The sequence below is a fragment of the Urtica dioica genome, chromosome 11, assembly GCF_054948205.1.
Source record: "Urtica dioica subsp. dioica isolate 48M chromosome 11, U.dioica_male_clone48M_v1_H2, whole genome shotgun sequence".
NCBI lineage: Eukaryota > Viridiplantae > Streptophyta > Magnoliopsida > Rosales > Urticaceae > Urtica > Urtica dioica.
The window spans coordinates 1,514,864-1,539,886 of NC_142766.1; the positions used below are offsets into that span (position 1 = coordinate 1,514,864).

General features: G+C 38.0%; 2 protein-coding genes across 3 annotated transcripts; both read left to right on the top strand.

Annotated features, from left to right (window-relative positions):
• The first annotated feature begins 234 nt into the window (after nt 1–234).
• LOC149380622 (heparan-alpha-glucosaminide N-acetyltransferase-like protein (DUF1624)) lies at nt 235–3,241 on the top strand. Of its 2 annotated transcripts, none has more exons than XM_089601875.1 (13): nt 235–571; nt 670–807; nt 890–971; nt 1,107–1,183; nt 1,276–1,391; nt 1,462–1,579; nt 1,682–1,804; nt 1,884–1,978; nt 2,147–2,213; nt 2,301–2,382; nt 2,464–2,555; nt 2,650–2,796; nt 2,876–3,241. In XM_089601875.1, the coding sequence occupies exons 1-13, from the start codon at nt 446–448 to the stop codon at nt 3,020–3,022; spliced, it is 1,410 nt and encodes a 469-aa protein (XP_089458001.1). In that variant the 5' UTR covers nt 235–445; the 3' UTR covers nt 3,023–3,241. The 2 variants fall into 2 exon arrangements, with proteins under 2 accessions (XP_089458001.1, XP_089458002.1); XM_089601876.1 differs by having other exon boundaries at nt 236–571; nt 1,682–1,798.
• A 15,808-nt stretch (nt 3,242–19,049) lies between these two features.
• On the top strand, nt 19,050–22,009 carry RPT5A (regulatory particle triple-A ATPase 5A). Its single transcript, XM_089630627.1, has 9 exons — nt 19,050–19,301; nt 19,586–19,702; nt 19,858–19,965; nt 20,249–20,632; nt 20,737–20,855; nt 20,970–21,057; nt 21,185–21,304; nt 21,389–21,529; nt 21,630–22,009. The coding sequence occupies exons 1-9, from the start codon at nt 19,185–19,187 to the stop codon at nt 21,705–21,707; spliced, it is 1,272 nt and encodes a 423-aa protein (XP_089486753.1). The 5' UTR covers nt 19,050–19,184; the 3' UTR covers nt 21,708–22,009.
• The last annotated feature ends 3,014 nt before the right edge of the window (nt 22,010–25,023 follow it).

Genomic DNA, 25,023 nt, shown 5'->3' on the forward strand with positions numbered 1-25,023 from the left:
TGGTCGTGGATTTCTAGTTTGCGATTAAAAAGAATTGCCGCAAAGAAGTAAAAACAATTTGAGAATTTAGGGTTAATGATTTGAGAAGTAAAAACAATTAGGGAATATAGGGGTTTTATTTTAGGTGTTTTTGAGTTTTAATTCACTATATTATATCGATTTATTAAGTTTTGTGAGTGGACGTGGGCATTTAGGATAGTGTTAAGTAATGAGGTTAGGTAGTTTTGTCGTAAAAAAAAAAAAAAAAATGTGATATTAAAGGGTATGAACTCGAATATTTGTGTTATTTATGCCGCCGATAACCCTTCTAAATCTATAGTAATTATTAGTGCCACTGAAGTAAATCCCGGCGTCATCCCTGCTCACGCCCGCCTGCTGATGTTTTCCTTTCTTTTGAAACCTTGAACCTGGTGTGAAGGTTGAGCTATCTCAACTAGCTCCTCCAATGGCTGAAATTAAAGTTGACGCAGAAACAAACCAGCACGACCTTCTGCCAAAACAAGACGACAGAAAGCTCCTCAAACCGAAGCGTGTCGCTTCTCTCGACATCTTTCGCGGTCTCACTGTCGCGGTATTTCCATCATAAAAACATTTCTTCTTGGTGTTTATGAAAATGGGTTTCTCTATTAGTTGCTTAATGATATTTTTCATTGACGAGATTATGCTCAGTTGATGATTCTGGTGGATGACGCCGGCGGAGAATGGCCGGCGATCGGCCACCAGCCCTGGAACGGTTGCAATCTCGCCGACTTCGTGATGCCATTCTTCTTGTTCATCGTTGGGATCGCCATTTCACTCTCTCTCAAGGTTTTGGGTTTATTCTCCTTGAAGAAAGCACTCATTTGCTTATTCTCAGTCTCTCGTATCTTTTTCTGTTTTTTTTTGGCAGAGAATTCCTGACCAAATGTATGCCACAAAGAAAGTGATCCTCAGAACTCTCAAACTTCTGTTCTGGGGTCTTCTGCTGCAAGGTTGGTTCTTTCGACCAGCCTTCTTTGTTCAACCCATACATGCTTGCCCAGAACAAGGGCGTAGATTCTGACATTTTCAAAGGTACACAATTAGTGTTGTCGAGATTCAAAGCTCAAAACCTCATTCTTATGTAGGTGGGTTCTCACATGGCCCGGACAAGCTCACATACGGCGTTGACATCAAACAGATTAGGTGGTTTGGGATTCTCCAGGTAGTCAATCCCCTCATTTCCCAATTCATAAAGCATTAGGCCTCGCTTGGCATCGTTGACATATTCACTCTCTCTCCTCTCTCTCTCTGTAGAGAATAGCTCTTGCTTATCTGGTCGTGGCAATGGTGGAGATCTTTTCGAGAGACGCAACAACCAATGATCTTTCACTGAGGCCGTTCTCTGTTTTCAAATCTTACATTTGTCATTGGTAAATGAGTAATTCTTTTGGATGCGGATTCATCACATGAATTGTTTGGCTCTGAGTACTTTCTTAATAGGATTGTCGGAGCGTGTGTTCTTTTGGTGTACTTCGCTGTACTTTATGGGACATTCGTTCCCGATTGGCAATTCACCATCACCGATAAAGACAGTATCGATTATGGAAAAAGTTTCACCGTGAGCCGAGATATATCTTTATACCCTTGAAATCCAATGTCCTAAAAAGGAAAAACAACTTGAATAATACTAAAAATTTTGTGTAATATTTTTGGTGATTAGGTCAAGTGTGGGGTAAGAGGAAAGCTCAACCAACCTTGCAACGCAGTTGGGTATGTTGACAGAGCAGTCCTGGGAATCAGTCATATGTATCGCCGTCCAGCCTGGAGAAGATCTCAAGTGTGTGTGTGTATTAATTCCTCTATACCTACTGTTTTATTTTATGGAATAACATCATTCTATCTTTGTAATGTAATTCCAACAGGCTTGTGCTGAGAATTCTCCATATGATGAAGGGCCCTTCAGGAAAGACGCTCCATCGTGGTGCTATGCTCCTTTCGAGCCCGAAGGAATTTTGAGGTTCGATACACTTTATAACTATTGTTGATTACACAATCATGTTTATGAAAACCGCGCGCACTGAAATTCCTTGCCAAAGTATAGCAATTTACACCGATAGTAGTCTCTCTCTCTCTCTCTCTCTCTCTCTCTCTACAATCTAGTATCGGGATTGACGTTTCTTCGCAGCTCTATATCTGCTATTCTTTCCACAATCATCGGAGTGCATTTTGGGCACGTTCTTGTTCATTTGAAGGTGAATCATTTATTAGAATAATTTTTTTTTAATCCTTTTAACGATGAGTAGAAACGTGGAAAGCACTGATACTTCAAAAAATCACAGGGTCATCGAGAAAGGCTTAAGCATTGGATCACGATGGGCATCAGCCTCCTTGTGTCAGGAGTCATTCTTCATTTCACTCACGGTGTGTGCGAGCATTGAACCAATAATTAGTTTCATATATAATCAGTACTAATAATTGTTATTGACTTGTTATCTTCTACAGCGATTCCTTTGAACAAACAGTTGTACACCCTCAGTTACGTCTGCGTAACATCTGGAGCGGCAGCGCTAGTCTTCTCACTCTTCTACGTAATTGTAATGTTCTTTCACCGTCCAGTTCTTTTTTTTTTTTTGGTCAATTTAATCTTACAATTAAATGATCAAATTTCTATGCACTGAAAAATGGCAGGTGGATATCTGGGGGGGATTTAATTACCTGTTATTGCCCCTGGAATGGATCGGCTTGAACGCGATGCTCGTCTATGTCATGGCCGCCGCAGGCATTTTCGCTGGCTTTGTTAATGGGTGGTACTACGATGACCCACATAACACGATTGTATGTTCTTTTCCTCCTAATTCAGCATTTTTTTTTCCATTATATACATCTCTTGAATGTTTTTTTTCCCCAACTGCAGGTATATTGGATCCAAAAGCACGTATTCATTGGTGTTTGGAATTCAAGGAGAGTTGGGATTCTGCTCTATGTTGTCTTTGCTGAGATCCTGTTTTGGGGCCTTGTCTCTGGCGTTTTGCATCGCTTTGGCATATATTGGAAGCTTTGAAACACTAGGCTGAGATTGTTACATCAATCTGTATTAGAAGAGCTACTAAATTAAATGACCAGCACACTCCTTGCATGCAACCAAACATTTTATATTGCTCCTGTAAATATTTCTTGATACGTAAACCCATTTTTTAATTCTACATGTCCTAATAATTACGGTGGATTGACCAAAAAATCAAATAGTAACCAGTATAATTAGTTCCACCAAATACTTGACCAATGCTATTAAAAAAAAAAAAGTTAGATCAAGTACATTTTTTTCTTCGGTTTGTGCATTAAAATCTTGATTTTTATGTTACAAGTTAGGTAAGTTTATATGTGATGCATATTATTATTACGGGAAAAAAAATCTTACCTCAACTACCACCATTTGATAAGTTTTTTTTTTATTTTTTTTTTAATTTGCCAAAAATACTACTAAGCCACTTGTTCAAATATAATTTTACCTTCAACAATTGATGTCAACAATTTATGTCAATTGTTGACATAAATGTCAACAATAGATGTCGATTGTTGACATCTATGTCAACAACAGAGAACCCAAAACTCATAGATGTCAACAATAGATGTCAATTGTTGACATCATGTTGAGGGTAAAATTATATTTGTACAAGTGGTTTAATTGGTTTTTTTTTTTTTTTGCCAAATTAAACTTTTGGTGGGAAATAGGAAAAAACTTATCAACTTGTAGTAGTTGATGCAATTTCCAAAAAAAAAAAAAAGAATAGTAAAAATGGCATCAAATAGGATCAAGCACTTGACAAGACAGCCTGGAGGGATTAATTTAGAAAAAGTGTTATTGACTTGAGTAGGAGTAAATTATAGTGTTTGGACACAAATCTATCTTTTTTGAAAAATAACACATTTAGAAGTAATCAAATGAGAGAGAAACCATGTCAAATGAGAGAGAAACAAAATTTACCCATTTTAACCTCAAGGAAGACCCCATATTACAACTTCTACCACCTACCCTAAATCTCTAATTCTCTCTCTTCAACCTCATTCACGCACAACTTCTTCTTCATCGGACCTTCACTCTCTTCTACTCACGAGGTCACGCCCTTGCTCTCTGCCACTGTCCCAAAGAAGTTCTCACTTCTGACCATCATTCTCACTGTCCCAGCTTTTCCCGACCACCATTACCGTAGTTCTTGTCTGGTTTTTCCGATCTCTGTCAATATATTTTTCGATCAAAACTCTCGTCAGTTTCTTCCGATGACCGGGTCGGAGTTCAATCCGGAGATTATCACCAACTTTTTATTATAAATTTCTGTCTTAGATTTGCATAAACCAAACATATAAAGGTTAGTCTCATATTCTTGATAAAAAAAATTATGAAACCCATATTTACATGCCTTCATTTTTAAAAGTCATATTGAACGTTATTGACTTTAGTTATAGATATGTCACTGATCAGAGCTTTTTTTTGAAGGTTTAGTTACTTTTCTATAACTAATTCCCCTAGTTTTCGTTTTTAGTCACGTAAATGTAACTAACTCGCCACACTGTCAGGTAATAATTAGTGACATGTGTGTAACAAATTTACTCGTTATTATTTTGCAGCGGTGACCAAATAAGATATATTTACGTACGTCAAGCATAGCGGTCAATGGCTCGGAGATGATTATTACTAGACCGGTGTTTCGTATGCAGCCCTCATACCGCTGATGACCAAGTATGAGGATTTAACAAAGGTTTTGTTCACGAATTCCAGGGGAAAGTTAAATCAAAACACTCATAAGGTTCTGAGTGTTAAATACAAAACAGAAGGGGCGGGAAAACAATAATAATTGACTCCGACAGTAGTTTGGCATATTATTTACATATTCGAAAAGAGAAACCAAATACATCAAAAATGTCTCTGGTTTTTGGAGCTTGAGTCATTGAAGACTTCTTATGCGCATGTTGGTTCCACTCTGAACATCGGAGATAATGGTTCCGGGAACTGCAGATCCAGAAGCAGCTCTCTTGCCGCATGTGATGACACGTGATTCTGATATCCCCGACAACATTTCTGAAGAGTCTCCTCTTCTTGTCGACAAACCATCTCATATCCCCAACGACGGAAATATATCTGACACAAGTGAGAGTGAGTCCCCTCCATCCATCGGCAAACCGAGCACCCCTCCACCCGTCAGTGAACCGAGCTTGCCCCTCCAGCCGCCGGCGAACTGAGCATTCCTCCACCTTCTCAAGGACAACAGTTCCATCATCAGATTTCATGCTCTTGGATGTGATGGACATACATTTTCCCATAAGAGTATATAAATGAGGATTGTATGCTAACAATGGTGCGTTTGCAAAAATATTTGAGCATGTTTACAATCAACAATCATTTTACGTTCAAGGTTAGAACATCTACTACACAGTATCTCTACGTGGTTTGTCGTGATGATTTTTGTAAGTGGACTGTACGCGGAGTTAGCCTGAGGAAAACCCTATTATTTCATATAAGGAGGTAATATCGCAAATATAAATATATATATATATATATATATATATATATATATATATATATATATCAGTCGTTTCGTAATATAATGAATTAGTTACAAGTTAGTCACTATTTTCACGGGTTAGTTACTAACATATAGGTATTAGTTACATGAATGTAACTAAAAACTGTAAATTAGTTACTATTATGTAACTAATAATGTAAGCAATCTTAGAATACCATTGTAACCAAAATATGTAAAACAATATACATTCAGATTGATGTTTGTAGGTTCGATTTTGAGTACACTTGTGCTGCACAATATAGGCAAGGAAACCATCCTCGGGCAACCATGTATTTTGTTGGAGAGGTTGTGAAACATAGGCTCGTAGATCCAACATTATCACCGTGTAGGCCTAAAAGACATCATGGCGCACATGGAGCAAGATTATGGAGTGCAAATGAATTATAAAAAAGCATGGAGGGCTAGAGAAAAAGCTTTAGAATTGTTATATGGATTGAGGACGAATCGTTCGCAAAGCTGCCTACATTGAGGTACATGATGGAGACAACCAATCCAGATTCTCCATTCGACCTTGTGACTACTGTACGTTCTCGTCGTTTTAGATACTTCTTTATGTCTCTTAGCGCAAGGGGATAAAAGTATCTTTGTCTAGTATTTATCATCGATGGAACTTTTCTGACGAATTACTATAAAGGCACATTCTTTCAACTCGTGGGATGGATGCAAACAAACAGATTTATCCACTCGCCTTTGGCGTTGGTGATTCAGAGTCTACTGAGTCATGGGTTACTTCTTAACACAATTAAAAAAAGTAATTGGGGAGAGATAACATTAGGTGATTGTGTCGGATAGGAACAAAGGAATACTTCAGGCTGTTGGAAAGGTATTCAGAGAATCTGATAATGGGTATTGCATGTACCATCTACTGAAAAATGTGCGGAATAAATTCAAAGGTTTGACAAAAGAAGTGGCATGAAAGTTTTCCAATACCACAAAGGTACACACACGTCGAGTGGGAAAAGTTTATGGGTATGTTTGATGAAGAAGACATGGGAATTCGAACCTACCTTGAGAAGGAAATAGGCCATGAAAAGCGGGCTCGCGCATATTTCAGCGCAAAAAGGTACTCCATCATGACTTACAACAACGCCGAATCTTTGAATCTGTACTTCTCAAAGCTCGGAGTTTCCGATCTCTCGGATCTTTGATTTCTTGAGGGAGAGGATGAAAAAAATGGTTTTACAAAAGAAGAAAAAAAGCCCTTTGAACCATGACTGCTCTCTCTATGGATTTGAATGCAAAGCTTATCGGGTATATCGGACAAGCTTGTGGAATGCAGGTAAGTTTGTGTAAATATATATTAGTTACGTATATGTAACTATACTTCGTGAATTAGTTACGAGTTTGTAACTAAACTTTGTGAATTAGTTACTAACACGTAACTAAAATATGTATATTAGTTACATACACGTAACTAATATAAATTCACAAGTATGTAATTTTGTGTATTAGTTACGTATACGTAACTAAACTCTATTTTTTTATTACAGATACGTGACTAAACTCTATTTTTTTTTTGTATAGTTGTGACCGTGTGTACGAGTTCGAAGTCATTGACAGGGATGATCAGTCATGGGCTGTAAATTTGACGAATAAGACATGCATGTGTCGTATATTTCAAATAGACAACTTGATATGTCCCCACGGGATCGCATGTTGTCGCTTTCGGAACTACGTTGTTGAGGACTATATTTCTTTGTTTTATATTACAGACTATTGGAAATCTTTTTATCAGGTGTAATCCATCCACACGGCAACGTTGAGTCATGAGTGATTCACGACCACTTGAACAGATCATAGTCAAACCAACTTCAACGTACGCACGTCAGGATGGTAGACCGAAAAAGAGAAGAATACCATCTCAAGACGAAGGTAACAGAACTGGTGGTCGAATATGTTCTCGATGTAGAGGAGTAGGACACAACCGGGCAACCTGACACAATCTAATTATGTTGAACGAAATGCAATAATCTAATTTAGTTAAGAACTTTTATTTTGGTTTTCGTGGTGTATGTTTAATTCTAGACATCATTTGTACTTGAGTTTGAATGCAAAATTGTGAGACCCGCACAACCCAGTTCTCTGAACGTCATCTCTGGACGATTTTCTCTTGAAAATTAATAAATGAAAGTATATATCTCTCTCGTCTGGGATAAATAAAGGAAATTTTGTTCTCTCTCTCGATTTGAATGAATTATGGGAATTCAATTCTCTCTCGGTTCAGATAATCAGAATATTCTCTCTATACTCTCTCGTCTCGCATCTCAAGTGAAATTCAGAATTTATGAGGAAATTCACAATAATATCCAGAAATCGATAAAGGAATTATGGATTCCAATATTATAAACACAAGGAAGTAGATTTGGGTAGTGCTTTGATCGCATGAGAATCAATGAATTCCGTTTCGAAACTCAACGTTGAACGTTCAGATATCTTGACAAGGACGAGTCAAGAAATAAACTTAATCCTTCAATGATAATATATTGATGGATTTGGATTTTGAATTTTATTCAGATTAAGGTTTGAGTTTATTTTAAATCGAATGAGTTTTGAAAATTATAATTCGTTGAGTTGGCGTATTTATTTGGAAAATAAATACAAACTACTAGAAAATGGGTTTAAGTTCTTAATTAAATCCACTTCAGCCCAATTTTGAGCTAATGGGCTTAATATTTTCGAGGCCCACTTCTAGCTCCTTCATGGATAAGTAAGGTTATCCTCTCTTATTCACATCCTTCTTCTAGCTTCTTCTTCTCCATCATCAACTTGCAGAGAAGAAACGAACAAAAAAGAAAAAAAAAACAAACAACAACAAGAACAGACCGACGAACCACACAGAGCAATCACCTCCGATCGATGTCTTCCTCGCCATCACCTGTGCTCGCGAGATCTTTGACCACCGAGCGTCGGCCGAGAAAGAGGAGAGCGCCGCCGCCGTGGCCCATCTCGTACGCGAGCTCCGACAAGGAAAACGAGAGCCACCGAGAACGGGACTGAGAGAAAGAGAGAGAGAGAGAGAGAGAGAGAGAGAGAGAGAGAGAGAGAGAGAGGCGTATGAGAGCTGTTGTCGAGCCTCCGCCATCGAGCCACCTCCGTCGCGGGTCCGTCTGCTGCCAGCCGCCGTCGTGCGGAGTAGCAAATCGCTGGAGAACTCCGATTCAAGGTAGGAAACCCTTTTCTTTTGATTTCAAATTTTTGAAAGATTGATAATTCTGAAATTAGGGTTTCGATTTGGAGTTTTGGGGGTTTTTGCTCGTTGAGGGTTCGGTGATGATTGATTGTTGAAGTGTGTTAATCTGTTTTGGCTGAAACCTGTAACTGTTTTTTTTGGTTGAAATAGTATGAAATGTTGAGCTGGCCGTGTATTTTCAGAGATTTGAGAACCGGGTCTCGATCAATTTTGGTGTTGTCGGTATAGTTGATTTAGGGGTATTATGGTCTTCCGGCTGTCGAATATTATTAACACCTCTATTGTTTTACGAGCGGTTGAGTTCGGTTGGCATGGGCCTCCGTTCTTGAGTCTCAGTGGTGTCACAGGTCAACGCCGACGAGTGGGGATTAATTATAAGAGGAGCGTCGGGATTTGTTTTAATTAGGTACAAGAGTCAACGTCTTCACTCGCGGCTCGGAAGTCGTGGAAGCTTGAAGATGTTTAATTATTATGTCGTATTTTAATTGTTTGTAATCGGAAATGTATTCTCAAAAGAAAAGTCTTTCGCTTATTAGTGGTGATATAATAATTTCAGGGGGAAATTATTATATCGAGTGTTCTTAAAAATTATTTCTATGTTACGTTCGCTCAAGTATAATCTAGAATTTATCGAATAAAGTCAAGTCAAACCAGCGTTTCTCATTAATTGAGCTTTTAAACGTTCTTGAGTCGGAACTCATTTCTAAGGGTGAAATTGAGTTCTAAAATTTGAAGTCAAGCTTAAACCGTCAATTTTTCACGTTTGGATCATGTCTAGTATGAAAGTCAAGTGGACTTTCTATTTGTGACGTTTTGAGTTCGTTGAGGATGTCGAGCGAATTCGAGAAAAGTAGTTCACTACTCTAAGTTGCTAGAGTCTCGGGAGAGTGGCCAGATTTTCTAGCCTTGAGTCTTTGTCAAGATTGATGGTTCTCTGAACGTTCTCGACTTTTGTGTCGTTAATCGTCTGTACGTAGAGGTTCGACAAATACACTTGGTTAAGATTTTAACGTTAGTTCGTCTCACAGGAGTTAGTCGAACCAGCACGTACGACAACCTCAAGGATAACGTTCGGAAGGAGGCATATCGGGAAGCACGCAATCCGATGATAAGGACCTCAGCGCTCGAAGCTTAAGAACGACAATTATCCAGGTAAGTGGGATTTAAGTTTGAGGCGCCAAAAGGGGAATGGTGCCTAGTAGAGTAATTGTTTATGTTTATTCGTTTAATCCTAAAACAAAGAGAAACTCTCAGTTAGACAAGATGACCGAATAAGGCTTCGGCCACTAACTAATAAGATAATAAAATGATAGGATTAAACGATTAGCGGGTTAAGAACCTTGAAGCCTTTAAAACTATGTTAAGCTTCTGTAATAGGTTTTACCCCTTCGTCCTGATGAAGAGGACAACAGGAGGAGGAAAGACGGTGTCCTCCGGATTCAATCCCGAGAGGAACTGTTCTAGGAGAAGGTCCAGCCTCACAGCTGCCGACAACTCCTTCTAAAATACTTAAAGAGCCATACAGTGAAATTAATAATGTTAATGACGGGCTTTATCCCGATAAGATCTCCTCCTGTAATAAGATAGACAGGTAGGCTGTAGTCAGCTCCTGTAAAACATAACGAACTCTTGTCGGCAATGTAGCGAGTGGCATTCCCGAAGGCCCTTTAATGGGAAGTCGATGGGTGGCTTCAGGTAAGTCGATGGGTGGCTTACCTGTCCTGAAGGAAATATGAACCCTGGATCGACCAGGGATTGGTGAGGGTTTGATTCCCTCTACCAAACGCGCGCTAAGGCCCTCCTACATGTGCCAGTGGATCCCAGACGTTAAAACTTCGGCTTTCCGAGAGCTAGGCTCGAGTTTTCGGAATAGCTTACTCATCTCTCATGAGCGGCTGCGGACTGAAGTGTCGATTGGGCCCAGTCCACTGATGTAAGGCGCCGGGATGCGTGAGATGGATGAGATTTTGAGGAAACCGGAGAATGCCGGATTCCTGAATGAATGAATGAACTTCGATATGAATTGCTCTTGTTAGCCAGTTAGATGATTTCTTTGATGTTGAATGATCGTTATTCTTCTAAGTCTGTTGCATGCTATTGTCATCTGCATTCGTGCATCTCATGTAGCACTAGGTTAGATATCCTGCTTGCGGAGTCGGTGTGACTCACCCCACAATACCCCCTCCCTGTAGATGAAGGAAGCTCAAGCGAAGCGGAAGTGCTAGTCAACGTAGATCTCATGACGACCTGCGGCAAGGACGGATACATGTAGAAGAGACATGTAAGGTTTTATTTTCTTTAAAACCATTTTGAACCCTGTTTCTAGTCCATTTGATATTAAGTAAGTATTTTCTTAAAGTTTTGTAAAATTTAAACACGCGCTGAAGGCCTAGGCCGTGTTTACGAGTAGCGGTCATAAGTAGTTTGTAAAGCATTTTAAAAAGAAAAGAAAAATTTTACCGTATTTTTCTACAAACTACTCATGACTTCAATACTACTCTTTTCATAAAATGTGGATTATAAATAATGAATGAGTTGATAGTAGATGAGTATAGGTAAAGGTCGCGATCCGAGGGCGACGGGTGTCCTGCGGATCGTGACAAAAATCCCTAGCATAATTTGAATTTGAATGAAAATCCCTAGCGTAATTTGAATTTGAATTTGAATGCAAAATCCCTAGCGTAATTTGAATTTGAATGCAAAATCTCTAGAGTAAATTGAATTTGAATTTGACTTCATTTGTATAAGCTGCATTAAATGCTATATAATGGCCTCAACAATACAGTTGTATCAGGTTTGAAATCTGCATTTATTTATATTAAATGCCCTCAACAATATATTTGTATAATGTTTAAAGATGCATTTATTGATGCCAACAACCTTTAATTATGCATTTTACTACTTTGTAACTAATTGAATGCGTTTAGTTCTCTGTTTGTAACTAATTGACTGCTTTTGGTTACCAGTGTGTAACTAATTGACCGCTAACAACCTTTGTAAATATAATTTTGGTAATAAGTACAAATCATTAAAAAAACCAAGAACAACTATATCATTAGAAAAAGCAAGAACTACAATATCATTAGAAAATCCAAGAAATACAATATCATTAGTTAAACCAAGAACCATTTAGAAGCACTATACATTACAATATGAACTTCTGTTTCATGGTTTCTTGTCAGCATCCGAGGTTGGCACAAAAACCCTCTCTCCAGTCTTCGGGACGTCCCCAATAACTCCCTCGGCTTTCAAATAAGCCTCCCAGTTCTCGCCAAACAATTCTTCCATCACAGAGGCAACAATCAAAATGGGACCTCCATTCCCCCACCCGCTTTATTCTCCAAATAATCCTTGAATTCAGCTTTGGTTAGTTCAGCCTCAAGCTGTTTGAGCCTTGACCTTGTAATGCCCGATGAAGAGGCTTCGAAACTTCGTATAATTATCTCTTGACTCGCATTGGTCGTTGGAGGCGTTCCTTCCATTGTGAATTGTGAAACTATTTTGTGTGTTGTCTATCCTCATAAATCTAAATTTAAAGAACATTTTAGGGTTTGAGGCTTTTTTTTGCTTCTTGGGCATGAGAGATCTATTGGGCCTTATTATTTCAGTAGTCACATGTTATAATTCCAGAGAATTAGTTATTAGTAACTAGTTTACTAGGATTAGTTACACAGAATTAGTGAATTAGTTACACCTACGTAACTAATTTATTAAGATTAGTTACACATATGTAACTAATTCTCATAACTTAGTTACGTGTATGTAACTTTTGGATTAGTTACTTACTTATAACTAATTCTAGGGACTTAGTTACACGTAAGTAACTAATTTTTCAGATTAGTTACTTACGTGTAACTATTTCTATTGAATTATAATATTCTAGATTATTTACACATAAGTCACTAATGGTCCGAAAATAATTGTATTAAAATAGTTACACAGTAACATATATTTGTCTGAAAATAGTACAATGGTAACACATACTTGTCCCAAAATAAAAACCATTGTAACATATACTTGTCCCGAAATAATTACATAGTTACAAATACTTGTCCCAAAATAAAAACCATAGTAACATGTACTTGTTCCCAAATAGTTACGTACTTACAAATACTCCCAAAATAATAATAATAACAACACATGCTTGTCCCAAAATAAAAAATAAGTACACTAAATATAATTTTCTGAGTCCGAACGAACATTTGGACTTACATTTTTAATGGCCCCGTGCTTGTAGAATTTGATACACAGCTTCTGCCTATACATTCCCATGTCGTCTTGTTTCCACAAAGTCTATGACGAGTAATGCACAAGAAATTCTACAGCTTTCGTGGTGAACATGTCACAATCCCCACTACAAAAATAGTCGCAAAAGTAGTAGTTAGATTCAAGTAACTCATGATCACAAACAATTAATGGTTTAATAGGGTATCATTACCCGTTACGCTGTTGTGGCATGAAAGTCGCGTACACTATGTCGAAAAGCAGTGAGCTATGATATTTATCTATGAGAACATCCCAAACTTGTTTACATAATATCTCTGGGTCCTCAACAAGTCGTAAATTGTGACATACCTCTCAGGGATGGAAATCACAACAAGGACCCAATGATTTCCTTTTACATGGATGGAAACATATATATTCATAGCTTTCACCCACAGCCTTTTTGCTCTATTCTGGGGTCTCTCAGCCATGATTAACTCAACCAATGAATGTCGCCCAGACTAGTCGTAATCATCCTTGTCTTCGAGTTGATCCCACTTTTTGTATGTTTTTTGAACTAGCTGACAAAAGTGAGTGTCTGCAGTTGGGTATTTATATTTCATCAGTCTTGCTTTTTTTCCTCAGGTAGTAGAAAGCCACATTCAAGTGCTGCACAAGGACGTAATGAATAAAAACAACTTCATTATTTAGTTATTCATAGGTTACTAATTAAACTATTTGATTAGTTATTCATAGGTAACTAAAACTATTTGATTAGTTATTCATAAGTAACTAAAACTATTTGATTAGTTATTCATAGATAACTAACACTATTTGTTTAGTCATTCACAGCTAACTAAATAATATGCGTTAGTTATCAGTAAGTAACTAAAAGCAAGGTTTTAGGTAACTTACAAATTCTATTAATTTACGCAAATCACTTACGGAACCACTGAGCCACGCTTCCGGTGTCCAAATCTTGTAGAACCATGTCTTATGTGCAATGACCTCTACACAAAAATCGAACGATCTTGATCTTAATTCCTCTTCCAATTTGTTGTACATAACGTCATCGTCAATAATCCTATTTAACAAAAAATTATTGATGGTAACAAAAATTATTAATGGTAACAAAAATTACCAACTAATATTCATCCTCAAACATAAAAGAAAGAGACTTACTTCCTTAATCCTTTCAAAATCCAATCCTACATGACTGCCACATTGAAATTGTTCGGGGGCGCGAAAAGGTCCGCAAGTGGATACTTTAATGGTTTGGGAAGCCCTCTTGTGAACTTTTAAGTAGATATTCGGCTCCAGTGTTGGAGTAAAGAGTATTGAAGCCCTCCTTACACGTGTTTGTCTTTCAGGGAGTCACAAAGGGAAATCACCCGGTCGGAGATCACCTCAGACATCTCTCCCTCCATTGTTTGAGAGCTTTCGGGTAGAGTGGAATTATATTCAGAGCTCGACAACAAATAGCTTCCCTCACTACTACAAAAAAGGTCTTTAGAAGCGACATAGCAGTATTTAGGATTTTATTTTATACAACAGTATAAAATATTTGCTGTTGAGAAAATTTAGGAAAATATATTCTCATAATATTTAGCCTAAATATTAGGAGAGAATATAGCACAATCATATTTCCTATATTATCTCCTTTATTTTAGGAACAGAAAAACAGAAAAATACTGGTTTGTGACAACCAGTTATAAACGCCTATCATCAGGTAGGGAGGCCCAAAATTTTGCCTTTTCAAGGTCCAATAGCTTTAAACCCATTTAACACATATTTACTTGTCCAACAATAAATTTAAAGTTTATTTACTTGATCTAGCAACAAATAAACAGTATTTCCACAAATATTTATTTAAGTCCCAAAATACCTTTTTTGGAATTAATGATGTCAATCACTATTACAGCAATTGAGATTATAATTAAACATATTATTATATTAACATTCTTATCCACCTTTATCGAAGCCGAATCGGGGACGGTGGACCTAGTAGTAGAAGCTTAACAATCTCGATAAAAGATAAAATATTCCTTTCTCTTTTCAAATCGAATTATCTAGTCTCTTTCAATACTCCACCATGTAATCCAAGACTGAACTCTTGTTTAATACTAAAATATTATTTCATCATCGTAATGAGTGTCCACTGATTTAGTCAGTATGTGATCATGACCCTCCAGGTTCTGCCCGTATCGAGATAGGTCAATTTGTTCCGTTATACCTTTCTCGTTACATATAAGCCTAAGCATCATTGCTTCCCTAGCGAAAGATTCAACTGAACGTAAGCCAACTTCAGAAGTGTGCAGAATCAATCGGTTCTGGAATCAACCCTTAGGTGAGAGAATATTTACCTTCTTTCAGGAAGGCTGGATTCCGTATATGTAAAACACTTTCTTCTATAATCATATCTCGACTTCCCAAGACACCTATTTGATCAGCGTCTTACTAGCCTTTATCGTGGTGAGTCAAAGAAGCCGGTAACATGATTTAGAAACCCATGATTACTTCAGGATATTAGATCAAGCGTCACTGTGACCATCATAAGCGACCTCGGCTAGTGCATCGTAACGGTCCTTAAATGACGCATCTATCCAAACCAAAGCCTGTCTAGGCTGTACACCTTCTGCAAGTGTATAATGCTCCCATTGAGTGATCAACCCTCACTCATGTTCCACATATATGACTTTAGATAAGGCTTTCCAGGCGCATATCAGTCATCGACCAAGTTTTAATTCACCGCCCGATCTCGGATGCCCAGCATGCAATTCAGTTTGATACAGAGACTATGGATGATAGTTGTTATTGATTCTGAATGTTATCAGACCTCAACCCACTAATCATATGATACTAATAATGTAACTTCTTATCTTATTTAGTAATCATCATCTTCTAGTGGGCAATATTCCTAGCAGTAACTAATATATAAACTTTTGTTATATAGTAGTAACTAAAATATGTGAATTATTACAAACATGTAACTAAAATATATTTATTAGTTACGTAATTGTAACTAAATTATGTGAATTTGTTACAGATACGTAACTAATATGTATAGTAGTTACATGTCTATAAAACTAATATGTATATTAGTTACATTTATGTAACTAACATGAAATATGAGTTTTACCTCATGATCAGCAGATGAGTTTTCCTTCTCGTAGGCAAATGTTTTCAATTTCTTTGGAGTATGACAATGGTAGGGATAGGCTGAGAGGGGGGGCTCTACGATGTCACTGCCAATGGCTCTAAAATCTACATGGAAAACATAAAAAAAAAACAAGTACTTAAGATGTGCGTGTCTAACAAAATATTTTGCAATGTAAAAAAGAAGTACCTCTTGTAACTGAATGGATTGTATTTTAGTACAGTGCATAATCCCATACACTCCAATTTGGGTATGCACTCGCGCCCATACCTGCAAAGCCAGTAAAAAGGCTTCTAGATGAACCTTCTTGGTCTTCGATGAGCTATTTGGGCTCTTCACTTTTTTCACAAAATTCTTCACGGTGACCATGAAGTGATCCCCATACAACATTTCCCCAGGGGAATCCGTTGAATGTGCACGGATCATCAACCATCTTTATGTATGATTTATTATTCATGGCAACTATCCGTTGGCCCGGGAGAAGCACATTGTACAGAAAGTGGAGAAGAGAAGAAGAAACCAGACTCGCTTCTCATCGTCCTTCCAATCCTTGATGTCATTAATAAGTGCTGCAATTTACCCCGGGTGGAAATTGCCCCTTTCTTGAATGTTTTAACAAAAAAGCCCTCGGATACAATCTCGTCATATTCATTGGTCGTCACGTTGTAGGAGTCATCTATTTGCAGGCCCGTGATCTCGCTGAAATGTTCCCTAGTGAACTTTCTAGGGACGCCGCCGATTTCTATAAGTAATATATCGTCTAATTTGGAAACTCCCTCGAAGTAACCCGTCATCAGCATAAGATTACTGAGGATCTTCGAGGAGCGGATTATCGAAGGCATATATATCCAGAAAATGCCCAAAGCACGACTATATGAATATGTCTGATTCTTGCTTCGACATCGCGACTTCTTCTTTGAACGAAAATACGTTTCCATGGAAATTAAAGTTGAAATGATTGAGAGAATCCTCTAAAACGTATCGAGTCCAACCCTATACACAAAACAGTAAAATAACTAAATTAGTTACATTTTACGGGATTCGGTTACATAGTTGTTACATACTTTGATATAAATTTGTCACTAATAAATAAATATTAGTTACATATTGGTAACTAAATTATGTGTTTTAGTTACATGTTTGTAACTAAAATTTGTGCTCTTGTTACATGTTTGTAACTAATACACATAATTTAGTTGCATATATGTAACTAAATTACTACGTAACAACTTCAACCATGGGTAGACTTTATTAAGCTATACCAAACCAATTTCAACACCATTAGACCGATCCAAATATGTACTTAAACAAATTCAACTAAATAAAAAAAAAAACTCACTTGTTACATGTTTGTAAAAAATACACAAAATTTACTTACATATATGTGCTTCTAAATTACTATGTAACAAATTCAACCATGGGTGTTCGGAATCATAAGCTTTTTCCAAAGTTCTAGTAAGAAACAAATTAGTTCATCATAAAAAATTAGATTTTATTTACCTATACCAAACCAATTTCAACACCATTACAACCGATCCAAACATGTACCCAAACAAATTCAACTAAATAAACTAAACTCACCGAATTGGGTTTCTCTGCCTTCGACTAAACTCAAAGTCATTCACATTGCACGGGGAATCGAAGATCATCGCTGGTCTCGGACGCTTTGCATTGGAGGTTTTCATTGCTGGACTCTTTTCTCTTAGACCTAGACGATTCTGCCACGGCCTTCTTCATCTCTACAGGCTTCTTCTCCAACTTTTTCAGTATTGACGACCCAACCCTAATACTTAGACGAGATGGAGGTTCATCGGGAAGTTTGGATTTTTGGTTTTTTTTTTGGAGTTTGCATGTCCTTTCACAAGCTTTCTTTTCGTCATTGTAGAGGTCAATTTGGGTAAACTGTAAATGGTACGGGGTTCGGAGAATGGTGGTGGTGTTTGAACATGAAACCTGCGATTTGGGGGTTAGGGTTTCACTGTGGAACACACCCATAAAAGAAGAGAAATTGGAAGAAAAAAGAAAACAGAGCACCCAAGATAAAGGAAAGACAAAATGAAGGTGAAAGGTCGTCTTGGCGGTGGTTTCTTTAGATGTCGGCTCGATTTGGCATGCTTCGGTGAAGAGATGGAGGGAAGCGGTGAAGAAGGAAATGAACAGCCGCGGAAGATCTGATTTATAGGGAACAATTACAAAAATAAATGAAAAGAGAGAAATAATTACGAGGAAGACATTTGTAAATATACATTCCAGATTCAAATACTTATTTAGAAGTGAGAAATTACCTAATTTGCCACCAATTTTATAAAATTTTCCCACTTTCCACCAAAAAGCTAATTTTTCCCAAAATGCCACCTCTATGTCAACAATGTTGACATCTAGAGATGTTGACATCTAATAGTGAAGAGAAAGCATAGATGTCAACATTGTTAACATAGATTTTGGCATTTTGGGAAAAATTAACATTTTGGTGGAAAATGAGAAAATGTTATGAAATCGGTGTCAATTAGGCAATTTCTCTTTAGATGTGTCATTTTTCAAAAAAATAAGAGAAATTGCCCAATTTGCCACCAATGTCATAACATTTTCACACTTTCCACCAAAACACTAATTTATCCCAAAATACCACCATCTATGTCAACAATGTTGACATCTAGTTTTTCCCTTCACTATGAGATGTCAACATTGTTGACATAATGTCAACAATGTTGACATCTCGGTGGTATTTTGGGCCAAATTAGTCTTTTGGTGGAAAGTGGAAAAATGTTATAAAATTAGTGACAAATTGAGCAATTTCTCAAAAAATAATTATGTGTGCAATGACAATAATTTTCTCCCTGGTTGTGGTTCGAGTTATCAAATTTGGGCCATAACGAGCCAAAATGCGTAGCCAGTTCTATATTCCGGCCCACCTCTAGTGACGACCCAAGAGTTTTCTTTGGGAACAAGTAGAGCGATACTTTAAGAACAAGTAGAGCTAGAGTACATAATATTCGTCTCTCTTCCAAAAAAAAAAAAGTGTCTCAAATCTCCCCCAGAAAAATTCTAGGTCCACTTTCTCTCTGCTTGGAACCAACGAATCGCGGGGAAGATGGCAAGCGCCATGGTGGAGGACACGAGTTTCGAGGACGACCAGCTCGCCTCCATGACCACCGACGAGATCGTCAGAGCCTCTCGCCATCTTGACAACGATATCCGAATCCTCAAGGTCCGATTCTCATTTCCGCTCTCTAGCACTCGCAGCTTTTTTTTTTTTTTTTTTTTGCTCATCTCTCTTTCTTTTCCCTTTAGATATGTCCTATCTTCGGAAGCTAGGGTTTTCTTTTAGACCGATGTATAAATCGGATGCTTAATTTTTTTTTTTTTTTACTGTTTGCTGATTTATTTATATCGATATGGAAAAGTATGAAATCGAGAGGTTGATTGATTACGGGTTCAGTTTACATTATTTGGTATAAATAAAATCTGATTTTTTTTGTGGCTAATTTGAAGGAGGAGTTGCAAAGAACAAATTTGGAGTTGGATTCGTTCAAGGAAAAGATCAAGGAGAATCAAGAGAAGATTAAACTTAACAAGCAATTGCCTTACTTGGTTGGAAACATTGTTGAGGTGTAGTCTCCACTGCATTTCTTCTTGATTTGGATTGCTTTTCTTAGTCTTAGTGATTGGATATAGCTTATGTTATTTAGTTATACCATGGATAATTTCTGTTACAATGACCAAACAGCACATGAACCAAACTACTTTTTCAATTTTACTTGTAGATTTTGGAGATGAACCCAGAAGATGAGGCCGAGGAAGATGGCGCAAATATTGACCTTGATTCTCAAAGGAAAGGGAAATGTGTTGTTCTGAAAACGTCTACCCGCCAGGTGAGTATCCACCATTCAGTCTTGTATTTGATAATTTCGTGTTAAGCCAATGGAGGTAAAGTGATCGCGTGGATCAGCTGCAATGTTTTTGTCTGAAATTTATGTGATAGCCAAGAGTTATAGGGCTCACCCTAATGTAATTTTGTTTCTGGTATGATCTCAAATTTTGAGGAAACGAGAGCCATGTTTTCCTTGGAGGCTAAAGAGTATTGGGTCATTCATCTTGGTTGCTCTTGTTTGAATCCTAAGTTGCTAATATGTGTATTTTGTTGTTGATTTTCAGACAATATTTCTGCCTGTGGTCGGACTTGTTGACCCTGACAAGTTAAAACCTGGGGATCTTGTTGGGGTGAACAAAGACAGTTACCTGATCTTGGATACACTGCCTTCTGAATATGACTCTAGAGTGAAAGCTATGGAAGTAGATGAAAAGCCTACTGAAGACTACAATGACATTGGAGGGTTAGAAAAGCAGATCCAGGAGCTAGTTGAGGCCATTGTTTTGCCCATGACACACAAAGAGAGGTTTCAGAAGTTGGGGATCCGCCCACCAAAGGGAGTGCTCTTATATGGACCTCCTGGAACCGGAAAAACTTTGATGGCCCGTGCTTGCGCTGCACAGACGAATGCCACTTTCCTAAAACTTGCGGGCCCACAGTTGGTCCAGGTATCTTATATGTCTTAAAATTTGTTATTCCTAATTACATTTGTTGACTGTTTTGCCACCCTCGATGTACTTGATGATAGTTTTTTACAATGGATCATGTGTAGATGTTCATTGGAGATGGAGCAAAGCTTGTTCGAGATGCCTTTCAACTTGCAAAAGAGAAATCTCCTTGTATCATTTTTATAGATGAAATCGATGCTATTGGAACAAAGCGATTTGATAGGTGTTTATTTGTCTTATGCGTTCAAGTTTTACTAATAGGATTTTTATTGAACCCTTTAGTTTTTATACCCGAACTTAAGAATTATTTGTCTTTTCATTTTCCCTTAAACTACAGTGAAGTGAGTGGAGATAGGGAAGTGCAGCGTACTATGTTGGAACTGCTGAACCAACTGGATGGATTCAGTAGTGATGACAGAATCAAGGTTAGCATACCATATTCTCTTATGCAGTTGGGGTTTTGAATTATATCTGAAAGGAACGTGTATAATTATTTTGAGCCATTAAAAAATTGTCCACCAACCATTTCTGGTCATGCAATTAAAATATCAGGTTATAGCAGCAACAAATCGTGCTGATATTCTGGATCCCGCTCTCATGCGTTCTGGTCGTCTAGATCGTAAAATAGAGTTCCCACATCCTACTGAGGAAGCAAGAGCTAGAATCCTGCAGGTATACATAGGAAAAACCTACCATCCCTGCACGTCCAGTGTTTGTTACCACATCACTCTGACCCGAACTTGGTCAATTTTTTAGATCCACTCTCGGAAGATGAATGTTCACCCTGACGTCAATTTCGAAGAGCTTGCTCGATCCACTGATGATTTCAACGGTGCCCAACTCAAAGCAGTGTGCGTGGAAGCAGGCATGCTTGCCCTTCGTCGCGATGCAACCGAGGTACTATCTCTTTCTACTGAATTTTCATTCCCCTCTTCAATTTAATTGTCAAACTGCCATTGTTTCGTTAAACACTAAAATAACCTTGGTACAATGCCAGGTCAACCATGAGGACTTCAACGAGGGTATCATTCAAGTTCAAGCGAAGAAGAAGGCCAGCTTGAACTACTATGCATAAGTTGGGTCATTTGAGGTTTTTGTGCAAAGTCATCAACTGTTATTCGCTCCCAGAGAGAAACAAAGCCAAAGTTCATGGCCTGGACTAACCAGTCTTCACATGAATCTGTAATTGACATTTGCAATGGTAGAAACTGTCTTACACTTGCGGGGACTTATCATTGGTAGCAGGATCGAAATTTATTTTCAGATTTTCATTTTCTATGTTTTTGTGAGGTTTTACAGTTTTTGTCTAGGCACAAGGTATATTAAATATCCTCGGACATTTGTCTGTATTGCAGTGTCTGCGTGGTTATGTTTTCACTAGTTCTACAATCTTTATGGTTAAGATGCAAATATTGGAGCTAGGTGGTACTGGTACCTGGGATACAGGCCTTTCACTTTCAATTTCCGATCTTATAAGTTATAACCATCATTCGTAATGTTACTAAACAGGAAAAATGATATTTTGGTCTCATGACTTTGTCACCAATAACAAATTGATTCCCCAACAAAAAAAAAAACTACATTTTTATCCCCTTTTTCAGTCATAGTTTCCCATTTAGTCATTTTGTTACTTATGTCATGAGTGTCATGTGTTGGAAAAAGGTTATATTGTCATGGCATCGTCGCCGGTAGTGATAGAAGCTCTGACGTCCTCGAAAAGTTTTGACTCGGCAATAAATTATTTTTGGATTTATGAGATAATTTTGAAATGAAATATCTTGTTTTAATTTCTTTTTGTTTGGGCTCATCGTCGAATGAGGTTTTTTTGTGAGAGATTGTCAATACATGACAGTCACATGATTAAATTTTGTTTTATTTTGACGACATAAGTAACAGGAGGATCAAATTTGAAACTGTGACAATGACGAAGGAGTAAAAATGCAATTTTTTTTTTGTGTTCGGAGATGCTTGTTATTGGTGACAAAGTCGAGGGACCAAAATATTATTTTTCCTACTAAATAATAGGATACTATTAATAATATTTTGAAAACGGAGATGACAATCATAACTATGAAAAAAACTTACCCCACCCAATGCGTCTGCAAGCAACCCATCGTATGAATCTATCCTAGCTTTAAAAGAAAGTCATGTGGTTTGTCATTTTAAAGAGACTTGTGCCTATAGCTTAATCCAAATACTACGAATCATATATGGATTTTGACAGGGATATTAGTAAAAACAAGTGGTTTTGACGTTTCTATTAGTAGATGGAGTTGAGAAAGACGAAAATTTTCTCAGAAAACTTCCCGAAGTGTTTTTCCTCATCTTTTTCATTTTTTTTTTCTTTTCTCGTATTTTCTCCTTGCCTCTCAATTAGTATTAGGATTCTTTCTATTAATATTATATATAAATGCTTTCAGTCTATATGTGGTGCGGTTAATATATATTAGATTAATATAGAATGAGTGGATCTTCATTGCTTCCACTAAAGAAGGGTCTATGTAGCAAATGCGGGACGCACATCAAAGCCGACTCTTCCTCTCATGGTACTTCCTCGTTGAGTCACCACTACAAGATGTGAATCGTAAAGGGATCTTCTTCATCTCAAGTAAGTACCCATGATCTCATTCAGTTTAGTAAAATACTTGTAAAGTACATAGTTTCTACCGAGCAATCTTTTTCTGACGTAGAAAGCAAATGCTTTGGTAGTTTTGTGCATTATCTAGTTCCTGGTATTAACATTTTTTCAAGAAAAACTCTTCGAAGTGATATTATGAAAAAATAGAAGATAAAGACACACATAGAGCCTGCTTCATGTCTGCTCGGGCTACATGTCTGTTGTAGTTCATAACATAGACGAGGCTTGAAATCTATGTTGTTGATTCACTCGATTAAACGACACAAGAAAACAACCATGATGCAGCGGAAGCAATGAAATTACGCTAACAAGAGCTAATCAAAACATGGTTATTTATATAAGATCTAGATCTACGTTATTTAATGTGAGCAAGCAATATGTCAATCAACCGATGAGAAAGACGAGTTTAAGAAAACTTACAATTTTTGGCTCACTAACCGAAAGCTTTCACAATCCGTCTTCGTCTTGAACGTACAAGCCTCCACACGATCAGATCTGGAACTCTTCCTTCAAGGACTCGATGTGATGACACCAAAGTCTTCTGAAACGTAATATCCGAGGAAGATAAGACAAATGAGTGGGCAACGTTGTATCTCACTAGATCTGGAAACGGGGTGTTTCCGATCTTTCTCTCTTATTTCTAAGAATGGAATTGAAGCAATTCCGAGGGGAGGGAGATGAAGCAAAAGTCGGCACACCCTAGGCATAGGAGGCCTCGAAATTTGTGATCAAATTAGGTTTCAAAATTGCTTCTTATCAGCCCTCTATTTATAGCAGTTCAAAAGGTATCTTATAGAATATTTCCATAATATTCTAGAAAACATTATTTCATTTTATTGTGTTCACACTAGTGGATTACATCTCAGCCTTTGGATCTCAACAATTGAATCCTATTTTTCATCTCATTCGTCAGATCAGTATCTATGATTTTATTTTATACAGCAGTATAAAATATTTGCTGTTGAGAAAATTTAGGAAAAATATATTCTCCTAAATATTTAGCCTAAATATTAGGAGAGAATATAGGAAAGTCATATTTCCTATATTATCTCCTTTAATTTAGGAACAGAAAGACATAAAAAATACTGGTTCTACAACCAGTACAAAAATCGCCTATACCAAGGTAGGGATGCCCAAAATTTTGCTTTTTCAAGGCCTAATAGCTTTAAACCCATTTAACACATATTTACTTGTGTTATCGGTCCGATCCCGATCGAAGCTATTCAAAGGGAAAAAAGCAATCGGACTTGCCCTAGCCATTAATCGGCCCTTGGGCCGATTAGGCCAAAGGCCGGCCCGATGGCCTCGGCCCAAGACCGAGCTCGACCTCGGCCTCACGGGCGACCTCGGCCTCGCGAGTTCGACCTCGGCCTGGCGAGCTCGACCTCGGCATCAGCTCGACTTCGGCCTCAGCTCGACCTCGGCCTGGCGAGCTCGACCTCGGCCTCAGCTCGACCTCGGCATCAGCTCGGCCTCAGCTCGACCTCGGCCTGGTGAGCTCCACCTCGGCCTCAGCTCGACCGTTCGACCTCGGCCTCACGAGCGACTTCGGCCTCACAGGCCCATCCTCGGCCGAGCTTATGTTATCCTCGGCCAAGGGGCCCACCAATGACGCCAACCCATGATGTCCTCAGCCCAGGGGCACGCCAGTGACGCCAGCCTATGTTATCTTCGGCCAGGGGGCACGTCAATAGTGCCAGTCTATGTTATCCTCTGCCGAGCCCATGCTGTCCCCAGCCGAGGGGCCCACCAG

What these genes read in the sequence shown, in the direction of transcription:
- RPT5A (XM_089630627.1), top strand. Translation starts at nt 19,185, where the DNA reads ATGGCAAGCGCCATGGTGGAGGACACGAGTTTCGAGGACGACCAGCTC. An exon ending in TGGTTGGAAACATTGTTGAG is followed by an intron (nt 19,703 to 19,857) that starts GTGTAGTCTCCA and finishes TTTTACTTGTAG; the next exon opens with ATTTTGGAGATGAACCCAGA. An exon ending in GGAACAAAGCGATTTGATAG is followed by an intron (nt 20,856 to 20,969) that starts GTGTTTATTTGT and finishes CTTAAACTACAG; the next exon opens with TGAAGTGAGTGGAGATAGGG.
- LOC149380622 (XM_089601875.1), top strand. Translation starts at nt 446, where the DNA reads ATGGCTGAAATTAAAGTTGACGCAGAAACAAACCAGCACGACCTTCTG. An exon ending in ATTATGGAAAAAGTTTCACC is followed by an intron (nt 1,580 to 1,681) that starts GTGAGCCGAGAT and finishes TTTGGTGATTAG; the next exon opens with GTCAAGTGTGGGGTAAGAGG. An exon ending in GAGCCCGAAGGAATTTTGAG is followed by an intron (nt 1,979 to 2,146) that starts GTTCGATACACT and finishes GTTTCTTCGCAG; the next exon opens with CTCTATATCTGCTATTCTTT.